Source organism: Megalobrama amblycephala, linkage group LG10 (assembly GCF_018812025.1).
Source record: "Megalobrama amblycephala isolate DHTTF-2021 linkage group LG10, ASM1881202v1, whole genome shotgun sequence".
In the NCBI taxonomy this organism is placed as follows: Eukaryota; Metazoa; Chordata; class Actinopteri; order Cypriniformes; family Xenocyprididae; genus Megalobrama; species Megalobrama amblycephala.
In genome coordinates, this window is record NC_063053.1 from 17596904 (window position 1) to 17622525 (window position 25622).

General features: G+C 38.0%; 2 protein-coding genes across 7 annotated transcripts in view; one reads left to right on the top strand and one right to left on the bottom strand.

The window, feature by feature from the left end:
• The first annotated feature begins 1398 nt into the window (after positions 1-1398).
• Positions 1399-22456, top strand: b3gat2 (beta-1,3-glucuronyltransferase 2 (glucuronosyltransferase S)). Of its 2 annotated transcripts, XM_048205060.1 has the most exons (4): positions 1411-2893; positions 8426-8570; positions 14516-14664; positions 21933-22456. In XM_048205060.1, the coding sequence occupies exons 1-4, from the start codon at positions 2324-2326 to the stop codon at positions 22017-22019; spliced, it is 951 nt and encodes a 316-aa protein (XP_048061017.1). In that variant the 5' UTR covers positions 1411-2323; the 3' UTR covers positions 22020-22456. The 2 variants fall into 2 exon arrangements, with proteins under 2 accessions (XP_048061018.1, XP_048061017.1); XM_048205061.1 differs by lacking the exon at positions 21933-22456 and having other exon boundaries at positions 1399-2893; positions 8426-8619; positions 14516-14652.
• Positions 22457-22653: 197 nt separating this feature from the next.
• The window catches only part of smap1 (small ArfGAP 1), a 142612-nt gene continuing 139643 nt past the window's right edge, over positions 22654-25622 (bottom strand). For all 5 annotated transcript variants that reach the window (XM_048205030.1, XM_048205029.1, XM_048205028.1 and 2 more), the window contains one exon: positions 22654-23730. In XM_048205030.1, coding sequence (XP_048060987.1) covers positions 23596-23730 — 135 coding nt within the window. In that variant the 3' untranslated portion in view covers positions 22654-23595. The remainder of the gene's footprint in view (positions 23731-25622) is intronic.

Consider the following 25622-nt stretch of genomic DNA (forward strand, 5'->3'; position numbering starts at 1 on the left):
CACAATAAGATAGCGTCTCTGACAGTTGCTTCTATTTTCTGTGATTGACATTGTCTGGGCTGACAGGGGGTGGCATGTCGAGGATGGGAGGACAAGGCTGGATGTCACAATCCATCGCTGTCATCACACTGTGAATGGAGACACAAGACATGCCAGTGCTGAAATGAACATCATAAAAGCCTGCAGGCAATGTGTCAGCCATTTTGATTACAATGTCGACTGTTAAATCTAATAAGTTGCCATGGTGCTTTTTACCTTGATGTTTGTCATGCATCAGAATGTTTTGTTTATGCCATCAGGTGATCTGCTAAACTTACAGATGGGAATATGCCTGAAGCGAATGAACATCAACAGATTGAGTCTTTAGTAAATCATCTTGTTATTGAAAAATGAGGATGGATTTCACAGGAACTTCATTCACAAGCTTACAATTAATTGCCATCTAGCATTAATTTTCATTGATTAACAGAACAAAAATGCTTTGGTTAGCAGTTATAGTCTACATACTCAAATGTTGTGTACTAGTTTTAGCTGATGTTGAAAGATTTACACCTTTCCAACAGTTCTGCTGAATTAGGGATAATTTTTATAAAGTAGTCTGCAAATTATACACAATAAAAACAAATGCAAACCACATAGAAATCAAATGAAAATGTTGTAGTTGATGGATGTTCAGACACACCCTCTATTATTGGAATCTGATCACGATCTGTCAGTAGGCTACCAGGGGCGTAACGTCATTTCAGAAGTGAGAGGGAAGGAAATGTCAAGTGTATTACCTGTTTATTTTTCCGACCTTTGTCTAATTGAGTTTTTTTTTTTTTTTTATCTCTTGCTTTTAACTGGCTAATCAACTACACTACTCAACAATAACCATATGTTTATATTGTCCTATTGACAATTTTGACAATGATTGGTTTCTGTACTACAAACACTTGTGCATTAAGTCATCCTGGATTTTATGTAAACAAATGCCTTTTTTAAAAATCACAGAATAACACAACAATATATTTTAACCAACAGTTTCTACTGCAATAAAGGCTGCGTTAATTAGCACTGCATTATTCATATACTTTATTGTTATGAAAATACCCCGAGATGGCTTGAAAAAATAAACCACAATCACAGTATTGCTGCAATCGTGTGTTTATTGTCTTCATGTTTCATCAGTCAAAACGTTTCTGCTTTTTATTCAGCTAAGGGATTTCCTAGAACGTCATAAGTTATTACTTATATGGGTCTTATATGAAATATAGCCCACATGTGAGTGTCCCCAGGACATGCAAGACTATCTTGTCTCTTTGAATTTACACATATATTTATTCACATTGCCCCCCAAAAAGTGCGAGAGACGAATTTATGTTGTATTAAATGTGCGGGGGACACATAATCCCCCGCGTATTCTATGCCCATGCTCTTTATTGAACAAATTTCACATTTGTCCAAGTAAATATAATGACTGTTAATAGTTTAATAAATATCAGCATCAAAATAGAAAAATATGAAGCCTAAGTTAATAAATGTAAATAATTTTTTATTTATTTATTATTTTCATTATTAAAATGCTTAAAATAAAATGAGGATGGAAAAGTAATTAATGAATAGCTACAATAAATTAGAGCGAAAAACGTTATCTATAGCTATAGTTGGGATACCTTCTAACATCTGTTAGCCCGGCTAGCTATTTATTTAGCCTACACTTTAGAAATAAATCGTCAGCTTGAAGCTCTAACAAACAAATGTGTGATTAGACTATAAGAAAGTCTGTGAGAGACAGCGCAAAAAAAAAAAAACAGACTACAATGCAAGCGATTCCTCTCTCCCTCTCTGGTGCGCAGGTGGGGAGGGTGAAATCTCAGTTTGAAGTCTCAGTCTTCCTCATTTCAACGGACTACAGCAGCGTCTGTCGGACCATCAGCTCCTCAGTCCCATCATTCGGTGCAGTTTTGAGAAATCGTTACACCTACGTGGCTTTAATGCACACCAAGCTATGTACGTGACCAAAACAATGACCTGTTGTTATTTTTGGCACTGTTCTCTGCGCTGAACGACTGAATACCCATGAGCATCATCTCAGGGAACGGACTGTCTGGCGGAGCGCAGGACGGGATGGGATCGCAACAGCGCGTTTAGTTGAGGGAAATGGGAAGTTTAAACGTTCGTGGACTGCAGCTTCTGGCTAAAAAACACGAGAGGAGCGGCTTTAAATGAAGTTTAAAAAGTAATCATCTGCAATAATACAATAATCACATCTGAATGAACTGCCCTGTTTGTGGCGGACTGTTTATTCTTCACATTAAGCAGCGCTGGTTCTTCAGGCACAATGAAATCCATCTTCTACACTCGCTTTTTCATCCTTCTTCCGTGGATCTTGATAGTGATAATCGTGATCGACATCGACACGAAGAGATTGTCTGTTCGGAACACGGCCAGCTTCTATTTGTCTCGGCTGGGAAATGTGCAGCAGCAGCGGCAGGTCGTCAGGACGACTCGGACCAGCAGCAGCACCACAAGCAGCAGCAGCGGGAGTAACGCCACATCTCTCCCGGTCATTTATGCCATCACTCCCACTTACAGCCGAGCGGTGCAGAAAGCTGAGCTCACCCGCTTGGCAAATACGTTCCGCCAGGTTCCGCAGTTCCACTGGATCGTGGTGGAGGACTCGAACTCCCACACGGAGCTGGTTTCGCGGTTTCTTGCCCGATCTGGGCTGCGATACACTCACCTGAACGTGTTCACCCCGCGCAGGTTCAAGCGGACGGGGATGCCCCGAGCGACCGAGCAAAGGAACTTGGCGCTCGGCTGGCTGAGAGGACACCGCGCGTCCAAAGATAAAGGAGTCGTTTTCTTCGCGGATGATGATAACACTTACAGCCTTGAGTTATTTGAAGAGGTAAATACGACTTCTTGAGATGACTATTGTTTTTTTTTGTTTTTTTTCTACTCAGTTTAGAGCTGCAGTAAGGCTTGATATGAAATCTGGAAAATAAGAATGAAATAGCCTAGTCCGTTTGATGAGAAAAGCGACGACAATGTTAAATTGCAAACCGTGCCACCTCATAATTAGGCTACCTAACTAGACAGAGATATGTCTGGGGCTCCAAAGAAACCTCTGCTGGCCCACACCGGTCAAAGTCATCAATACAGGCCATTCTGTGTCGAGATATGGCTGGGACTAGTGGCTAGTGTTGCAAGGCAGTTGCTATACCACCCTCAGGTCTCAAGATATTCTCATTTTGATGTGATGAGCCGTTGAAAAGGGTCATGTTTGTCTCTACCTACAGTTTTCATGAAGCAGCACATTCATATATAGGCTACCTATCTTATTTCTTCCATCAAATGAGAACTATAGCATCTATAAGACCAGTAAAAATGTTTATAAATGAGAAGTGTGGAGTTACATGCTTTACAAGGTCTGATATACTGTATAGGCGCAACTCAAGAGGCCCTACAGTATTTGCCTTGAGAACCTGCAATAAAATTGAAACATAGTTGCCTCGGTCAGTTCAGTTTAAGCTCTTTATTGTCCCTGTACTACAAGATGTTTTTGTACCTCACAAGGTTGTTGCATTACATTTAAATGTATAGTTTGGAGAGAAAAAGAAGTATATATAAAAAGTTGGCAATTAATAAATAACTAGCAGGACACCTCGCTGTAACATCTGTCCCCATGGAGATTCATGTGTTTTATCATCCCATTGTTATCTATTTCTTATGAGTCTCTATACGCGCGGTGGTTGATGCACATAAATGAAGGCGACCCAGTATACTGTGTAGCCAAGCAGAGTGAATTAACCCAGTTTAAGGCAATGGAAGTCGCAGAGAAACGCCAAAGCGTCCTGACAGCTGGGAAATTAGAATTTGTCTGTTTAACCGGTTGTCTATGGACGATGGATGAAACCGATAACACAGCGAGCAAAGTGATGAGAAGAGAGACACTTCATTTGAGGTACACAGGTTGAGTTTTTCTACATCTCTTACACATTTAAAATGTTTTAAATGCACATATTTCTTTAGATAAGTTTTTGATAAAGTCAGTTGGATACTGGTAATTAATATCAGGGTGTAAACACTCACCCTATTATTGGAATTTCAGCCAATTAATATCATTATCTTTCAGTGGATAAAGGAGAAACTGTAAAGAATCCTTATATCTCTTTTGCAATTAAATAACATTGATGTAAAGCAACAAAAATGACAAAAGAACACTATAAAGTCGTTTGTATGAGGAACAGACCAACTTTAATCAAAAGCTATTGTGTAGTATGTGATACCAGCCCGCAAGTCGTTTAGATGACATTTAATGTTATTTTATGGGGGGTGGTCTTTTTGGAGTTTGACCAACATGGCCTCCACATGAGGCGAGTAAATAATGACAGAATTTACGTTTTTGGTTGAATCACCCCTTAAATCAAGTCAATCTCCAGAGAAAACAACTATTTTATGAGATGGCAGGTTCATATGAATTTGTACGGAAACGTGCAATTTTTAGACAAATTCATGAAGGTCCATACTTTAACCTAACCATGAGTGGGGCATTAGAAGCTTGTACAGAAATGTATGATTGAGAAAAATCAAACAAATCAGCCACTAATGCACCAAAGCTTAAAATAGTTACAAATTGCCATGCGAGTGTGTTGCTTTAATCAATGGGTGGTGATTATGGATTCCTTTTATTTGTCTGAGGAGTATAAAAAGGGCACCAGGAAGCTGATAGCAGTTATAAGGGGAGAGAAGAGGTTTCCTCCACTGCATTACACTCAGTTTTATCTACAGTAAAACAAAATCTTCTTCTCTGTCTTGGCCGTTGCCTAAACCCAGCACTTATAGCTCATCGTCTCAATTATCATCAATTATTCTACCCTTCTTCTACCTCAGCGTTTTCCTCCTGATTTAGCCGTTCTCTTTTCCTCTGCCACAGGCCTTACTGCCCTCCTTATTTCTTCAATGCTTGCTTTGTGCATCCCTCCCTTCCTCTGCCTCTTTCTCTCTCTCTCTCCATTTCTCCAGAACACAGCTGGACATGTGGATAAACACATGGGACGGCCCCTGAGGGGTAGAGCGCAGTGTCAGTATGCTGATGACCCCTGCTCTGCTCAACACAAACACATTACACAGCACAACAATGAGAGTCATTTGGCCACTTTCAACAGCTAGTGCTTCATAATGACAAATATTAACAACACAAAGGAAATGAATTCATTTTGCACATACTGTTTTCCCCAACCAGAAATGCTACAGCTCGAGTGATTCATCCTAAGGAACATAAAAGAGCTGCAATGCAAAGTCTCAAAATTGGCTAGAAAAGTACAAGCTGGTACAGAGACGTGACAGAGCAACAATTGAGTTTTTTAAGTAAATGTTTATTAGAGAGCACAGTACTGTGCGCTAATGGTCATTGATCAAGTGCTTGTGTTCATCCTCAGCTGCTTGAGTGGAGTGTGGAATATGATTTTGTTTTAAAATAGTTTTATCATTAAACATGCAAATAAAACAATTAAAACTGATAATTTTTCATTATTACATAATTATTTTTGTTAAGTTAGACTAATAATGTGAATGCGATAAGATGAAAAGCAATTTGTCCAACAAAAAAATGGAGCGTGATATAATCGACCATGAACCAGCCAATCAGAACAGTTTTCTCTGTTTGTGGGACTCTCACTCTCGCAACTGAAGAGCGTTAAAAATAATTTTCATGTCTAATGCAATGCTTTATCAGACTGCATGCTTTTCCTTGTGAAATGTGAGGGTCATGATATATCCACAACCACAATCGTCTCTCCTCGTTCATGTTTAATATACATAAAGACCGGTACTTAAAGGGATAGTCCTCCCAGAAATTAATATTCTGTCATCATTGACTCACACTCATGTCATTCCAAACCTATTTGACTTTCTTTCTTCTGTGAAACACAAAAAATGATATTTCGAAGAATTTTTTTGAGGAAGTCAATGGGAACCAAAACTGTTAGGTTACCAACATTCTTCAAAATATCTTCTTGAGCCATACAGGTTTGGAATGACATGAGAGTTCGTAAATGATGACAGAATTTTCATTTTTGCGTGAACTATCGCTAAGTCCAACGAGATTTCAGTGTGTGCAGTACTACTGAAAAAACAAAACAAACAACCAACCAACAAAATGTTGTGGTCACATCACATCATTACTGCAAAACAATTATTTTCGTAACGGGTATTTTTATCTAAATTTACAAATTAAATATGTAAAACAAAATTCATTTACTTGAAAAGCCACACTTCTGCTTGTTTGGAGTTTAAAATTTATGAAATTGAATCATAGTATCTTATACAGAGTTGCTTCTCTTGCTTCAAGTATTTTCAGACATTGTTACTGGAAAGCATGTCTAAGATAACTCTTTAAAAAAAAAAAAGTTAAAATAAGTAAAGTTTTGTTTTTGTGACGCTGCTACCCTACCTTGTGGCTTCAGTGCATTAGATTTATTGTTCTCAGTTGTAACCTGTCTTTCCCTAGAAATATAGTTCCTTACTAAATCCGATTTTGTTTTTTGCATTGCACGAATCCTCTCTGGAACTGTCAGGCAGCACGTAGAGTTTTGTTATCGAAGGTGATTTTGCCTCCCTAAAGATATTGAACACACTTGTCTACTACAAATTTATTTCTCTGCACTGTGTTGTCAAAATGGGGCCAGAATGTCTTATTCCCTGTCCCTGCAGGAAAGCACGTGGGTCACAAAAACTGTCAAATACAGATGCCTTTCCATACAGCCGCCAGTAGCTTGAGAGCTTAACTCAAGAACAGTGTATGTGACATTGCATTTGATGGCTGTACCTGTTGCCCTTGATGTCATCTTCAACGCAAAAGGATGCTTGGCACCTGCAGATGACATCCTCTTTGCTATAGCGAATTCTTTGCCTTTGAGCTTTGCTACACTTTAAGAGCACCATTATGGAGACGAAGCCTTTGAAGAGAAGGAGGAAGACAGGCATTAGAAACACAGCTAAAGGGGCAGCAGTTTGTGCTTCAAAGCTTGTCCATTGCTTAGGGCCGCCAGCCATAGACACGTCACCCGACTGCATACAGCACTCACATAAATAGCACAACCATTAAATATTCAAAGAATACCCTGACCATTTGTTTGAGAAATTGCAGCAACGCTCATTCTCCCAGTGGCAAATTGTTTTTATTTTTATTCTATATGAAGGAATGAAGACAAAAGGAGATGCTTTCAGCGGTAGGATGTTTAAAATTTCTCAAAGAAGATGGTATCTTGTTGGAAATGACAGTTTTAGTGTTGCCGGGTGGTTCAATCAGATGTGATCGTGTTTATGAAACTGAAGAGCGATGTGTGCTGTCTCCAGCAAACTGCAGGTGGATGGACTTGTTTATGCTGAAAATGAGCCAGGATTTTATAATAAGCTATGCTGTGTGTGGCAGTACTTTACTTGCTCCTTTAAAACTCATATGGTTAGTATAAAGCAGGGTCGTAACCACCATAGACATTGAAGGGAACAAAATCCTCCCAGGGTTTGAAATGGAAGTGTTGCCAAGTCTGTGGTTTTCCCGCGGAATAGGGCTACTTTAACACTGTTGCCGCGGGTTGTTTTTCATGTCCATGGATTGAAATGACCCCAAATAACATGATATTTAGCCCCTGCAATGTGAAACTAGCCCCCCTCACATGATTGGGCTAGTTTTGGGCTAGTTTTAAATAGCAATTGGGCAGGATTTTGTTGTGAAAACCTGGCAACCCTGCCCTCTGTTACGCACTGCACTGTTTGTTGTTAGGATGACAAAATATTTTAAAAGTAACATTTTTAGGCTGTTGGTTTTCCTCTAACAGTGCACGTCAGTGTCAAAATGATTGAGATGGCCAACCAAATCAAAGAAGGCAGGCTTTACTATTTACAGAAGACTTTAGAAAGAGTGCGTGGTTAGATGTAAGTAGCTAAACTTTTATTATTTGACAAGAAATTATTTGATAGAACTATTTAACGACCGACAGCAATATACAGTGATGCAAACTATTTCGCGTTTTGAATTGAAAACATGCTATCATTTACATGATTCAGGTAATTTATAACCGAATGTGACAAGACAAGAAACATCTTGTGTTTCCGACTTATTAGACATAATAGTTAATGCATGCGTTAAAATAAAATAATTATTTTCAATAATGGTTTAATTTGATTAAATCACAACTACAATTAGACCTAGAACTTCTTTTACTGTTCTTATTTTTTATTTATTTCCTTAAATCCATTTGAGTCATTTATTTATTTCCTTTAAATAAAGAGCCCCCTTAAATAACACCCCCCAACCTATTTTCAAGACATGGTTACAGCCTTGGTAGAGAGGCATATGTTTTTTAATCAATGGTGATCTTTATGATAATTTTTGTGCATTGTGTTGTAATATTATCATATTTACCTTCTTCTACAGATGCGGTCAACCAGGAGAGTGTCAGTGTGGCCAGTGGGACTCGTTGGAGGCCGGAGGTACGAGCGGCCCCTGGTGGAAAAGGGGAAAGTGGTCGGCTGGTACACAGGCTGGAAGGCCGACAGGCCATTCGCAATTGACATGGCTGGTAAGACGTCACTAAGATCGACCTACACAGGAGTAATTTTTCCCCCATAGTAAGTTATCAAACACCACTAATGATTTTTACTGATTATTATTACGACAAAACTGAATGATAACTTCAACAGTGTTATCTAACCAGGAAAAAAAATGTCACATATATTTGAATAAATTACAATTATGCTCCTTTTACACCACATGCCGAAGCAGCGTATTCGCGAGGCTGAACCGCAAACACAAGAGTAAGCTCAAGCATTCAAGCTGACACTGTATCTGCTGCGCAACAGAACTGCAAAATAACAGAAAATTGATTTCTGGGTTAATACACTGTGTATTTCCTTTAATAATGGCCGAATATTATAGAATGGTTATTGGAGTGTGCCACTGAAAACTATTAAAACTTGATTAGCACAAAATTGAATTTACATAAGAAAATCCAAATGCTAATTAATTTACATGGAACATAATCTAAAGCTTCAATTAAAAAGCTATTGATTGTGTTGATAAATCTCTTGATAAATGTTTTTTCTCCATATTTTCCGCTTATGACTTTTGGCTAAAATACCTTCAATGCTGAAACCTCACTGAGCCATGCTGTATAAATGGTTAATATGAGCATCCCAAAACAACAACAACAACAAGCTATATGCTTTATACCAGAAAAATCATTTGCATCAGTGGAGTGCCATATTCTCCTCTCATTTACTGTGGTTTTTATAGCTGGTTTAGTATTACAGATTAAGCAGCCATTTGAAAAAATGCTTAAAAGAACAAAACAAAACATTTGACCAGTTCTCAGAAATGCCTCTAAATATCTATTTCTGGATTTCAAATATTCATAAGCCCTTCTCATTATCTGGCTCAGAAAGATTTTTGACAATAGATTCCTCTGGTTGATTAACAGGTTTCTGGTGAATGGCACATTCCATCATCCAGCTGGTTTTGAATTTCAGAGCTGATTTGTGCAAATCACGTAAACTTCAAGCTAAACACATCACATTTTTACATCCTGCCCATCTGAAAGCTCCCATTTAAGTTACATTTATTCATTAGACAGATGCTTTTATCCAAAGCAATTTACAGAGCATTCAGGGTATACATTTTTATCAGTATGTAATTTCACTGGGAATCAAACCCATGACACGTGGCATTACAGGTGAGCTATACTGTGACCAATTAACTATCCATCAACGGACTTGATAAAAGTCATTTTTAAAGTTCAGAACCATTACTGTAAATGTCTTAAAAGTATTAGAGAAGCAGAACAACATTACCTGGAGCATTATGTCTTCAAGTTTCACCACAAGGTCTCTCAATTTTATTTAATGTTATTAAGGTATTGAACTTCCGCCATCCATATCTCTGTCTATCTTCTCTGAGTTCTGGAGGATATTCTGCCCACGTTATACCATGTGCTGCTGATGATCATAATATCAGCTGTGTGAGGAGCAGCTTGCCTGCTCAGATAAACAGATGGGACTTCTTTGCAGTTTGGTCGTGTTGATACTTTCCAGACTGCCCCTCACTGAAGTCGTTTCAAAAAGGCATATCAAATTGGCCCAAAGCGGCTTCTATACAGAGAGACCATGCAAGAAAAATGCTCTAAGCTGAGGAAAAAAGCCGTGAAACACCAGAGAGTTTTCTGAAGAGGCTTTTCGCCTATACAATACTAGTGATACTAGCTACTTTGTCAGTGTTTTTAAAGGGAAAGCACTAAGTAAATGAACTGTACCAGGGTTGTTATTGTTAATGAAAAGTAAATTGTATTTACATTTTTTTTTTACAGCATTAGTGTCTCCAAACGAAATAGCAATAATAATGTAATTTTAAATAGGTTTATGAAACCCACCATTGGTCTGCCAAACAGATAGCCCCGCCCCAAACTTATGCCATTGGTTAATCACACAAATCATTTCTTCACTATGAGATATATCTGTAAGTCGCTTTCCAGAATTTCCAGAATGAGCCACCAACCTCCACCCCATCTGCTGAGACCAACAGAACCTTCAAGAAAGAGCTGAAGACACACTTCTTCCACAAGCACTTAACTAAAACGCAACCATAAACAAAGCCACTTTCTATAATAACTCCTGGCACTTGGCACAGCGTACTTCAAATATTATTGGCTCTTCTGATAAACTGCTTGTAATGTTCTTCATTTGTAAGTAGGTTTGGATAAAAGCATCTGCTAAGTGACTATACATGTAAATTGGAAGTTGACATGTCAAACTGGTCAGGATACCCAAACAGAGCATCTGTTAAAAGCATCTGTGTTTACACTTTCTGGGAAAATCAGCTTTCAAATGGTATGCTAATAGTTTACTATGATAAAGAACATATTGCAACAGTAAAAAATAAAAATGACACACTATTACAAAGCATGACAGACAGGCAAAGATACCCTGACATTTTAGGCAGACGAAGCTATCATTGGCAAAAAGCACCTTTACCAAAGCTAAATTCTGCAATTTCTCTGCATTTTTAGCAAACGTGAGCTCTCAGGCAATGCATTAAGGAGGGTGGGGTGAGAAGATGCTGACAGGTTGGAAACATCCTAATGGAGAGAGGCAGGGCTCATATGGCGCTCAAGGGAATGAATACAACGTCAGAGATAGCAGTGCGTATACTTGAAGCAATCCCTAATTCCCCAGACTCCAGCGCTGCCGCTGGATATTATGCTGTTCATGAAACTCTAATAACAAGTTTTATGTGTATTTCATGTGATCTCCGTTACTACCACTATTGCTCTTCTTCCAAAGCTCGTATTTTTCTCACGTGTTGTTCAATCACCCATAATATCATTATCATTGTCATCAGAGGTAATGTATTCATTGTCAGGCTCTACCTGGGAGTGAGCACATCTCCCATAACAAACACTTCACACAATGCATACGCTTCCTCATCACTGGCATAGACTCAACGCATGTTGAAAACGAGCTGTTTAAGGTTCATAAATCTGCCGGCTCTACTACACTTCTCCCTGAACAAAAGCGGAGAACAATAAGGTTATTTAGTATTCCTGCTGTACGGCTTCTTCTGAGAGCAAACACAATAGCAGAGAAAAGGTCCTGAACCGCCTCTCTCATTGCTTTCAAGCACTGCTCTCACCTGAAGAGGAGCTCAAGTGCTTGTCTTAACATGGAAACCTTTTTAACACACAATAGCAACGTTTTGCACATTAGGCGGAGAAGGGCTGAAAAGATTATGTATGAGAATAAACGGAAACAAAAAGCTGCATCTGTAGTGTACACAGCGATTAAACCATGAGTCACACTAGCCTTTACACAATCTGCGTCAAGCATAATTTTTGTATGTTGTTTTTAATATATAGCATGCTGATTACAACTGATTACAACAGTTTATACAATCATATATTCATACGTTTGGGGTCAGTACGATTTTTTTTAATGTTTCAGAAAGAAGTCTCTTATGCTCACCTAGTCTGATATATTATCACAATTTAAAATAACTGCTTTATATTTGATTATATTTTAAAATGTAATTTATTTTTCAGCATCATTACTCCAGTCTTCAGTGTCACATGATCCTTCAGAAATCATTCTAATATGCTGATTTATTTCTCAAGAAACGTTTATTATTATCAGTGCTTAATATTTTTGTGGAAACCGAATTTTCAGGATTCTTTGATTAATAGAAAGATCAAAAGAACAGAATGTATTTGAAATAAATCATTTCTGAATATTTTTTTCTGGTTGGGAAAAAACAGCAGACTGATTGAATTACATCAGTAAGTTCATGTTGTACCTTAACAGAATTTAATCATTTTGAAATGTATGATAATGTTATGTAAATAACCGAGTTGTTAGTGACAACATAAAACTAATCTAAAAGGTGCCCTTTCCAATGTGCATTTTACAGATTGCTCTATTAGTATTTACTTGTTTTCCCTTATTAATTTTAGACAGTTTCTGAATATGATTTACATATTTAAGTATACCAATTATTTCATGATTTATGCATCACATTTCCCATGAAATTAAATTACCTTTGACAGTTCTGTAAGAGAAAATAAGTTTTAAACATCAACCACTTTTCAGCTTTTCAATACTTACAAATTTGAAGGCCTAATTAAAGACCTTACAAATGGCTGGTAATGAAATCTTAGAGTTGGTTCAAAAATCAGGATGTGAATGTTTAGGATAGGCTTACTATACGGTTTTTACATGGACCCTGAAGTGCTGTTGGTGTAACAGCAGAAATGTGTCCGGCTCTTCAGCTCTATCAAAGCCGCGTCCCTGGATCTTTGAGCGTAGGTTCTTACATCATTCCCCCAATACTCGTACACCAAAAGGGACATCAAAAGGCAATATAGTCATTAAAAAAAGAAAAGAAAAAAAGATCAAAAGAAAGGAGTTGGCTGGCCTTCAACTATTAATAAACCTTGACAGTATTCATGTCGATCTGAGGGAGAGAAACCTTGTAACTACACAAGGACACAGTTAGCCAAGGCTTAGATGAACATTGCAATGCTGTCATGAGCTCGCCTCTGCGGATTTGGGGGAAGCCCAGGTGGTTTTAGCTGGAATGCAGGCGTCCTAGAAAACAGCCTGTGCCATGCAGGATAAGAAGCCCACAACAGAGGGTGATATTCCCTGTAGTAAAATTTGAAAAGTCCTTCTCCTGTTTTGGGGCTGAGACGGTGCCATAGAGAGAAATGGAAACAAGGGGGTGAAAAACTTCTCCTGACCCACATGCAGCAGTGGGACGGTTCAACCTGCTCCCATGAGAAATGAGAGAGCTGAAGAGTTGTGCATTTTTTTATATAGTTATTTATTACAGAGTGAATGAGAGAGTGTGTTTGAATATATAGAGAGATTTTTTGCACAATAATCTATTTTAGATAAATTTGCAATAAACAATTTCAGGCTTTTTCTAGGAAGCTTTTTGATGAGCTTCAATAAGCACCAAACCCAGACTTTCTCACTTTTGCAAAAGAGGTCTATAATACCTGGAGAATGTTATCCGATAGTGTTCCCATTCATCTAAATGGCAGTTGCTCAACCCCTGGAAGTAGGCAATTTGCAATCTGCCATCACTGCTTAAAGGATTAGTTCACTTCAGAATTAAAATTTCCTGATAATTTAAAGAAATTTTTCTCCATATAGTGGACTTCACTGGGGTACAACAGACTGAAGGTCCAAACTGCAGTTTTAATGCAGCTTCAAAGGGCTCTACACGATCCCAGCCGAGGAATAAGGGTCTTGTCTAGCGAAACGATCGGTCATTTTCTAAATACTTTTTAACCACAAATGCTCATCTTGCACTGCTCAGCAATGCGGCATGCATTACATAATCACGTTGGAAAGGTCATGCGTGAAGCAGGCGACAGTACCGATCCAGTGTCTACAAAGCGAAAGTTAAAAAAAAAAGCCCCTTTACAAAAAAAAAATCGTTTCAAGATCGTTTCTCTAGACAAGACCCTTATTTCTCGGCTGGGATCGTGTAGAGCCCTTTGCAACTGCATTGAAACTGCAATTTGGACCTTCAACCCGGTGTACCCCAGTGAAGTCCACTATATGGAGAACCTTAATTTAAAATAAACCTTAATTTCTTTTTGACTGAAGAAAGAGAGACCTAGACATCCTGGATGACATAAGGGTGAGTAAATGATCATGAAATTTTAATTCTGAAGTGAACTAATCCTTTAAGGGCACTCACTTCTGCAGCCAGGTCAGCCAATCACCCAAGCCCTATGTGACTAATCAACCTGAAGGCACAAGGAAATGACATCATGACAATGCTGACTGATTGGTCACAACACAAGAACAGACACGGGAGTGCCAAACCCTTCTCAGTAATGACTGTCATGAGCTGTTACGTCAAACGCAGCAGAGAGGATGAAGTAATAAATAAAATATAATACGTTTTAATTTAAATGTCTGATATATAATTTGCTTGGAACTTTTTTTATTTTTATTTTGTTAATGACAGGCTTTGCAGTGAACCTGCAGGTGATCCTGTCAAACCCACGTGCCCTATTCAAGAGGAGAGGAGCCAAACCAGGGATGCAAGAATCAGATTTCCTCAAACAGATCACCAAGGTGGAGGACTTAGAGCCAAAGGCCCGGAACTGTACCCAGGTCAGTAAAGCAGCTTGGCATTTGCATCCTTCGCCTTGATTATCATTCATACTAAAAAAGTTACTGTTTTTGATGTTCCTCTATTAGCTCCAAGCATCTCTTGTGTATGAGACTGATTATTTTGAGCGGTTTTGGTACTACTTTGAAAACATAACTTCGTATGCCGGTTTATTCTTCTACCGGTGACAATAGTGAATAGCTATGTCAAGTATGTTTGAAAATGAAAAACACATTCCTATGTATTTGCCTCGGTCTGATTCTAAAAGCCCCTTCATTCATCCATGGCCCATTATCTCAGGAGCTGAAATCTCAAGCTCAAACCTCTTCAGTCGACTCACCTTATGTGTCAAAATGCTCTCTTCCTCTCTGTACTGCACGTCACGGCTACTGCCATCATCATTATCACCCAATTACCCTAATGGTAGCCGCACTGGGTTATTAATAGTGACTATTAGCAGGGCTGACAATTCCACTAATCACCAACACCAGCAAGAGCAGGACACGTTTCCAACATAGGCCAATCAGCTATGCGTCATTTTGCCAGACGCAGCATAATGTCTACATTGTAAACACACTGCAGAGAGCGCAGGTTTATTCCTGCGGTACAATGCCGTGGCGGGTGTAAGCGTGTAGATATCGCGCCCGTAAACGGAGCGGAAAGGCCACTGACAGTTACAAAGAAGTGCGAGTCGCTACTTGAACAAAGTGGGAGTTTAATATACTTAAATTTGTGGCTGTATTCCAATTATATGAGAATGGCATTATGGTAGTAAACAAATGAAAGTGCGTGTGCCAACAGTTATGGGTCCTCGTGATGGGCGTGAGCGGGCTTCTGTCCAAGTGGAGCACTGCCAGCGATGTCTTTTGGAAAGGTCACATTTGTGGAAGTGTTATTGTGGGTCCACAGTGGATGACTGTGACTAAGCCTGCGGACAGGGCAATACGGCAAACTCCCAGCATGCACTTCAAAATTAAAGGCAGGGAGTCTGGGTAGGATTGAGGGGGGGTCATCTTATTTGAGTAATCGGACTGAACTGAAGTGACAAGGAGGAAAGGGACAAAGGGAGAGAGGAAGAAAAAGAGGGCAAAGGGAATCTGTTTAAGGGATGGCAACCATGCCATATAGATGGAGAAGTGAAGAGGGTGTGAGAGAGAATATCACAGGCTTATTTAAAGAAGTCAGTGCATAGACTCTCCTATTTATTAATGTCAATCTCAATCGTGCTTCTGCAGACCAGATCTTGCCAGACGGCTGTCAGCGTGCCAGCAAGCTTCACTCTGCCCATAACACAATCTCTCAAATTATTATTCTCTCTCAAGGCTTCAGATGCTCATCCTGTTTAGATTCAAAAGAAACACATAAAAAAAAAAAAACTTAAACAAAAATATTGTTTGAGAAAATGCTTTCATATAAGACAGCCCAAATAAATTTTTCACATTTTCACAATGGACCTTAGAGTAATACACCTTTATCGGTAGCTGAACAAATGAGCTAGATTACATTAATTGTGTAACAGTTAGTTCCGATGTTGTGCAAGATTCTATCCCTCTTGTACAATTATAACAAATCACTTTATGATGTAGTTATTGGTACAGACTAAGGTTCTAATATTAGTTAATGCAATAGATAACATGAACTAACAATGAATGATGCATTTAGAGCATTCATTAACCTTTTTTAATTACAGTAACACATTTTTAACATTGCAAATTGTTAATTTTATAGAATAGTATACAATGAACTTAAAAAAAAAAAAAACATTTTTTTTAATATGAAAATCTTACTGACCTTTAACTTTTGAACAGGAGTGTACAGAGCCCCTAAAGGGATATGGTAAAGTTTGAGATTGGAGGAAAAATTATATTTCAATGATTTTGCGTTCTTTCGCAAATGTTCTGTGTTCTACAGAAGAGGATTAGGGCCAAGCAATAATAAAAAAATAAAACCATCTCGAGATTAAAGTTGTTAAATTTCGAGAAAAAAAAAATCTATAAATTTCCAGAAAAAAGTCGAGATAAAATGTTGAGAATAAACTCATTAAATTACGAGAAAAAAAATCGATAAATTTCCAGAAAAAAGTTGAGATACAATGTTGAGAATAAAGTCGTTAAATTTCGAGAAAAAAGTCGAGATAAAATGTTGAGAATAAAGTCGTTAAATTACGAGAAAAATGTCGTTAAATTACGAGAACAAATTCGTTAAATTAAGAGAAAAATGTCATTAAATTTCGAGAAAAAAGTCTAGATAAAATGTTGAGAATAAAGTCATTAAATTACGAGAAAAAAGTCGTTAAATTACGAGAACAAATTCGTAATTTAACGAATTTGTTCTCATAATTTAACAACTTTTTTCTCGTAATTTAATAAGTTTATTCTCAACATTTTATCTCGACTTTATTCTCGAAATTTAACAAGTTTTTTCTCGAAATTTAACAACTTTAATCTCGAGATGGTTTTATTTTTTTATTATTGCTTGGCCCTAATCCTCTTCCGTAGTGTTCCCCAAGAAACTTTTCATTCGCTCGCAAATAATTAGCTTTCGCTCATAAATGAGCATTTGCTCATAAACCTTGTTTGTGCATTAAACAAAGCATTAAAAAACTTTTTACGTTTTTCAAGGGAAATTTTCTTGTGGAACGCAAAAGTTTTTAAATATATTTTTCCTCCCATCTCATATCCGTAGGAGTGTACCTAATGCCTTAAAGGTGACCTATTATGCCCCTTTTTACAAGATGCAATACAAGTCTCAGGTGTCCCCAGAATGTGTCTGTAAATTTTCAGCTCAAAATACCCCATGGATTTTTTATTATACCATGTTTTAACATAGAAAAAATGCGCTGATTTAGTGTGTGTACCTTTAAATGCAAAAGAACTTGCCCCAAAAGCTCGCAATTCCAATACACTGAAGCATACACAATTCAAAAGCTTTTGTGGATGTTTGCTAACATTCGATTCTGAATGGGTTTGATAGCGTGCTGCACAGCTAAGGTGGCTAAAGCTACACACTGTTCGAAAGACTCAATAAGAATGAAGAAGCGTTTATGAACTTGGATCTAACATGGACAGTTGGTATCGATCCATCTTTGAGAATCAACTTCTGTGCAAATCCTGTTTTACTGAAACCTCGTGTGCAAAGCAGTCTGGTGTAAAATATACTGGTATATACATTTATTTGGACACATTCCCTTCATAAATAAATGACACCACTGTGTCTTTAGTGACTCAGATGCCAGGAGACTCATATGTTTACTATTATAGCCGTTAACAGATCAGTGATAATGTTTACATATCTGAGACATATCACAAGCTCAGGGACTGCTGTTCTTGAGTGCTGCTGTCTCTGACCCAACTCACCTTCCTTCACATAGCTTTAGTAATCCTGAAGACATTTAGGTGTGTTTGATCAGGATTGTAGCTAAATTATGCAGGACAGCAGCACTCCAGGACCAGTGTTAGAAGTAGTGCACTGTGTCGCTTGCAAAAACAAAATGGCGGCTACGTGGGTGAAAACGTACAGATTAAGGGGCGGTAATATAATAAGATCCCCTTCCTACATCAAAAGGGAAGCCAAATCTGAGCGGCTCGTCACATGCTTGCAGAGAAAGGCTTCCCAAAATAAAGTTACTGGGTTGTCCCTTTTCACGTTTTCTGGGTTTGTAGATGCACTGGGGACCCGATTATAGCACTTAAAAAGTCAGATTTTCATGATATGTCCCCTTTAACTAATTGTTAGTCTACATCGCGAAAATGTGAATTAATTAATTAATTGCTTGAAGTTGTGTTCCAGACCAGTTGTGTTCCAGTTATTGGAGCAGGGAGCAGTTTTTGTATGTTTTTTGTGAGCGAAGATCAGGTTTTTGAAAACCAAAGAATGGGAATCTTCTCTTATTCCAGGATCACCCGAAGTGGAGTTTTGCTCACCACAAATTGAAATGTCTATTAATCAATATAGTTTGGCACACATTGCAATAATGATGATGACATCTGCCTTATTTTACAATATTCTCAGGGATACACGCATGCAGCCAATGACTAAAACTACTCCAAGATTAGTCCAAAAAGTATGAAGGGTTTAAATTTTAATAACCTTTTCTTGAATTCCATTTACAATTACTAGAGCCCATGGGGACTGCTGGCTTCACACCTCCACGCTGCTGTTATATCACTGCTTTCAACCTTTGCTCACAGAGTTGTAGGCATTACATTATCAACATTAAAAATTAAAGGATTTATTACATATGAAAGTGGAAGCGCACAAGTTTAATTCTTCATGTATTATTACATTCCTCTTATAAAAATTAGACATCTCTGTGGGCTGCAAATGTCTTTGACAGCTGCACACAAACATAACTAATGAAGTTTAACCACCCACAAACCAATTACGATCCACTTCAGAAAGTTCCCAATTTATTCTATCTCAGACATTCAGACTCAAAGTACTTCAAGTAAAAACTTTTATTCATATATAAAGCTCTGTCCTACAACTTACTTGGCACTGATACTATTTATTAAGGGAACAATGGGATTAGTAGATGGCAAAGTACAGAGTCAGACACCTACATAAGGAGCACTTTTACAGAATCTACCAGAGGGATGCAACTTGTCATCAGGCCAACTACTACAGCATGCTTTGGGTTACTTCTGGGTTGCTGCATCAAGGTGCACCATATTGATCTCTTATGGTTCTGCTAAATTAGCCTTGTTATGCAAAACAAGCCAATTTGCAGTGCCATGTGTTCGGGAACCGATGCGTCACACCTGGGTGCGGCTATTTAACCACGCTCAATCCCTACACCACCTCAGACTGATATAATCAAGACATGTAACCAATCCGAGAGATTCTGTTCCAGCACCCTTCGCACACAAAGTCTAAAACATCTCTGCTGAGATATCACATACACTGACCTTATTTTCCGTCATGATGTACCTGTGTATGTTTTGTTTCCTCCATGGTTTCTTTCAAGGAAAGTCAGTTCACTCGGTGGCCATATTTGCGACCCCTTCAGGCAGCTATTTTTCAGGCATTCAAGACCAACTCCTATCTACTTGAATGGGGGAAATACCTAAATCTGCTCGTCAAATTTGCATTTCAACTAATTATTTTGAATCAGCAATGAAATCTGACATGAACTATCCCATAAATGTTATTACTTAGGCTCAAAAAAGCGTGCATTTCAGGTTGATAAAGTCAATGCGCATGTGCAATCCCAGTGTCTCAGCGGGACCAGAGCTTCTAACAGCAGGACAATCACTGCGTATAAAATCACATACTGTATAGTAGGTACAACATTTGGTTTGAAACTTACTTTGTGGCCATTAAAAAGTGTGTTCTACTATGTATGCGCACTTCAGAATCTCACCCGAAATAGCAGGTAATCTGGGGACTTATCTCCTACTGTTTTTTGAATCATACCCGCAAACTCAAAAGAGGTGAAAAAGGTGACGTTTTTGAAATTTTTTGTGATTTTAACATGTAAACAAAGCCTTCTGGTGTTACTCTGACAAGAAAATAAATGGGAAAAAACAACATTTGCTTCAAGTAAAAAACAAAAAAGACATTTATCGAAACTAGGGCTGGGCATTGATAGAAATTTCACAATTGGATTTGATTTTGATTCAGAAGCTTGCGATTTGATTACCTTCGATTTAATATTGAATCATTTGGGGCCTGTCAGGTACAGCACATGGCAAATTTCCTCAAAGAAAAAATATCTCTCAACTAATGCTGTAAACTATTCAGGGAACCTCAGTTGGTACATCACTATTATATTAAAGGTGCCCTAGAACTTTTTTTTTAAAGATGTAATATAAGTCTAAGGTGTCCCCTGAATGTGTCTGTGAAGTTTCAGCTCAAAATACCCCATAGATTTTTTTTAATTAATTTTTTTAACTGCCTATTTTGGGGCATAATTAGAAATGAGCCGATTCAGGGTGTGTGGCCCTTTAAATCTCGTGCTCCACGCCCCAAGAGCTCACGCTTGCCTTAAACAACATAAAAAAAAGTTCAAACAGCTAATATAACCCTCAAAATGGATCTTTACAAAGTGTTCGTCATGCAGCATGTCTAATCGCGTAAGTACAGTGTTTGTTTTGATGTTTACATTTGATTCTGAATGAGTTTGAGGCTATGCTCCGTGGCTAACGGCTAATGCTACACTGTTGGAGAGATTTATAAAGAATGAAGTTGTGTTTATGAATTATACAGACTGCAAGTGTTTAATAATGAAAATAGCGACGGCTCTTGTCTCCGTGAAAACAGTAAGAAACGATGGTAACTTTAACCACATTTAACAGTGCATTAGCAACATGCTAACGAAACATTTAGAAAGACAATTCACAAATATCACTAAAAATATCATGATATCATGGATCATGTCAGTTATTATTGCTCCATCTGCCATTATTTGCTATTGTTCTTGCTTGCTTACCTAGTCTGTTGATTCAGCTGTGCAGCTCCATATGTTAATACTGGCTGCCCTTGTCTAATGGCTTGATAATGGGCTGGCATATGCAAATATTGGGGGCGTACACCCGGACTGTTACGTAACAGTCGGTGTTATGTTGAGATTCGCCTGTTCTTCAGAGGTCTTTTAAACAAATGAGATTTATATAAGGAGGAGGAAACAATGGAGTTTGAGACTCACTGTATGTCATTTCCATGTACTGAACTCTTGTTATTTAACTATGACGAGGTGAATTCAATTTTTCAATCTAGGGCACCTTTAAAGGTTAAAATTGATTGATTTATAAGCTACTTTCATATAAAATACACATAAGGAAGTTTTTATAATAACGTTATAATAAATTTTTAATGAAACAATTATGTTTCTACTCGTTTTTATACAGGCCTAAACATTTAAATGGTGGCTGTCATAAAACAATATTGAAGCACACGTTAAGTACAAATACAATAAATATGCAATATTTAATTTATAACTATAATATTATAACTCTGAAGACCTTGATTAGCGTGTTCAGGTGTGTTTGATTTGGGTTAGAACTAAACGCTGCAGGGCAGCGGCCCTCTAGGACTGGATTGGAGGAACCCTGATACATAGATTATGGAAGTAGGCATATTTAGATGCAGGGAATAACTTTACCAATTGGCTTTTTATTTAGAAGGCAGGACTTAATTCTACCATATTGCACAGTGCACTTTCTCCTGTTTCTAGTAATATGAGTAACAGTCTTAGAATATAGTCTTTGTTTCGGTACACTTGATTGATTCCCAAATTCTGAAATAACTGATTCCAAATGGTTTCTTTCAGGTCCTTGTCTGGCATACCCGGACCGAGAAGGTCAACCTGGGTAACGAACCAAAGCGGCAGCAGGATTCGGTTTTTATAGAGGTCTAGCAAACGACACTGCACTAGGACTGTCAAGACACTGGATGGAGGCCCGCCATCACTGGCACTTTCTAAAAGGATGGCCGCCTTTGAACTTTAGGATACCTGCTCTGGCGGAAAAGACAAGCTATCTCGGGTTCCTGGATTCTCTACTGACGCACTGTATCTGCTGGAGCTTCTCACTGTGGCATCACACTGGATTACCTGTAACTTGGTGGAGGAGAAACCATGGATATGTGGTTTTTAAATGCCAACTGTATGTGAAAACTTGATCTTATTCCCAATGTGGTAGTAAACAGACCACTATCCCTTTTCCTCGGACTCTGAATGTTCGGAAAATTAGATCAACTTATGTGAATGCGGGAGAAAAGGACCAGCTGCTTGACTAATGTACAGAGAGGTTAGTGCTGCAGGAAAAAACTAACTGTCCATGAAAATAAAAGGAATAGTGGATTAAAAACCCTGGAAATACTGTCTAAAGTGTGAGACACCATTACAGGGACAGAACTTTTGGATTACAACTGTCTTTATTCCAAACGACCCTCTTTAAAAGCAAAAAAAAAGCAAAAAAAAAAAAGCAAAAAAAATTGAAAAAGATAACTTTACAATAAATGCGTCTTTAGACAAAATGATCACACAATAGTTCATGGCTATTCACTGTTTAATGCACGGAAATAACAATATTCTGTCTCTGTACTAGGCACCAGAAAATGTAAACACATTATAGAAATAAACCTGGATGACACGGTGGGGATGTTTAAATTATTGCACAGCAGAGAGACCCTGTCTGAGAGGATAGAAGCTCTGCTACGGCGGCGGGACTGACGTGTTCAACTGCACGCTTTTGTTCGCTCAAAATCAGCTGGCTTAAAACTATAATTCCTTCCCCGAGCCCCTTTCTATTGTCCCCCAACCCCCCTTTTTCCATTAGCCGTCACAGCTGTACAGTCGTCCAGGTTTATTTGTCTTTCACTCACTGTGCTTCTCTGTAACGCACACATTAAAACATCACAGTAAAGATGGAGTTTGTCATGGAGCTACACAGATGCGGTGGGGGGAGAGGCCAGAGAGAGGGGGCGAGGGGTTTGTCTATCTTATGATTACAATACATTACATGGGTCTATACAATATCTGCTACAGGGTTCTGGGACATGGGGCTACAGAAGATAGGAAAAGGAGGGGGATGTCACAAATATGATAGCCATACCTCTGTCTTTTAAATACTATGACTCACTATTTGGTAAAGATATATTAGAAGCCTGTATAATTGGTCCAGCAGCTTTCTTGTAGCTGATATGTGATTTGAACCCCCAAAAATATATATATATATATATATAGAAGAAAAAAATAATTGCAAATAAGACGGTCAAAGCTGCCAGTCTCTTACACGCCATACTCTCGCTCACTTGATGAATAAACAGAGGGCAGGTTGAATCGATGCTCTCCAAAGTAGTAATAGTTGGAAAGAGAAAGGGGGAAAAAAATGACAGTACATGAATAAAACTCTGGGTGCGAGTGGTGGTGGAGGAGGAGAGGAGAGATGGAGGGATGTGGTGCCCCTTGTCCTCCATCGTCCCTCATTCATTTACTTCCAGAGCTGGGTGCTGAGGGTTTGACCAGAGGGGGGTGCCACCCAGCCGCCCATGGGGGCGCCAGGTGGCCCAAATGCCATCGGAGCACCGGAACCGTTCAGGTTCATTCCAGACATCTGTTGGTTAATCTGAAAAAGACAAGGCGGAGAGAGCGAAGTGTGAAACATCTATACACACAAGACTTGTTAGAATAATTTGAACCTACAGAGGAAGCATTTTAAGGCATCATGTCTCTACCAACAGAAAAAGGCTTTCTTCTAAAACATCCCATTTTGGCCAAATTCTTGGCCAGCATCACATGCACTGCAATGAGCTCAGCGGGGGAAAAAAAAAAAAAAACTCTAAATAGGCAGACATAGGGAGAGAAATGTTGAACATTTTACTGAATGTTTGATTCAAAATTTATTTAAACATTTTAATTAAATAAAAATATTTATTACATGCACTGTAAAAAACAATAAGTAAAATTTACTTAAATTTTCTTTTGCAAGTTTTTGCACACATGTTTTTGTCGATTTCAAATATGGAATTAAGTAACTCTACTTAACCAAGTTAAGTAAAATGAAAGAAATTAAGTAATTTTAACTTTGCCAGGAAATGGTTGAGTAATTTCTACTTAGTTGAGGTTTCTTTTGCAATACATTTTACTCAAACAATATAATACTGAATGAAACCATGCTTTTAAAGTGTATACTTTACTTAAAAACATCTAAGTAAATAATACAATAGATATTGTGTAGACACCATATCTACATATTAGACGGCACCTGAACACAGAGATCTCAATATTTGGTACACAATACATGATGACGATAACATTCATTGAATCGTTTTTGAGTATGAATGTGACATTTTGAGTAGAAAATGAACTCCAAATGTCACAAACATGACCACAAAAGCAATGATAAAACAGTGTAAATACAGCTGGAAAACAGTGAAAAATCGACCTCATTAATTATTCAAGGCCCAGTGCATGATGGGAACACCAGTATCAGAAAAGTTGAGTAGTTTTACTTAATTTTATAATGTTGATATTTACACTTTAATTTCTACAAGCTTAAACTGAGTACTAATATAGAACTTCTTGCCTGAACTAACTTTCATTTGTTTTTTTCTGTAGTATTTACTTCACCATAAAATAATTTTTTACAGTGTACACTACCATTCAAATCTTTCTTGTGGGTTTTTAAAAAAATGTCTCTTATGCTCACCAAGGCTGCATTTATTTGATCAAAAATACAAAAAAACATAATATTTTGAAATATTATAATTTAAAAATACTGTTTTCTATTTTAATGTATTTTAAAATTTTATTTATTCCTGTGATGGCAAAGCTGAAAGCATGAAAAGTAAAAATGGACCAGAGATAAGAGCAGTAATTTCACTTGAGGATGGCCTTTTTCCGCCAATATTCCCTTTTCCTCTTTTCTTTTTTTCAGGTTACTAAGCTGTCCCTCTGATCTTTAAACTCACTCACCCTCATATTACTCTTCGTCTACTACTCTCTCTCTTTCATTTTCTATACCTCTACCCTTTTTCCCTTGACTCTCACCAGTATTCTTCCTGACGGGTCCTGTGGGGTGCGCTGGCTGTGGGGCAGCCCTTTAGACGCGTCTGTCTGATTTATACCGCTGTCTCTACAGCTTATAGCCGGCAGAGTAAGAAAAACGAATGGTTTCAAATAAGCAGCTCACTATTTTTCATTATTAACTTGAATTCTGGGAGCTAAAGTTTGTGTAATTTTATCCAGCTGTCAAAATGGATATATAATGAGAAACAGGATTTTTCTTTCTTTGTAATAAGAGTTTGCTGTACTATGTTGACAATGGATGTACAAAACTACATAATCCACCGGACGGTTGGTTTTCTGGCATATACAGAGGCTAAAATAATTTACAATCTTTTATTACTCAAAACCCATTTCTTCACAGAGAACTGTGGATGATAACAGGAACACTGCTCACAGCACATGATCAGTCCAACAAGTCCGATTGTAATTGTCTTGAAATATGTTGTTGAA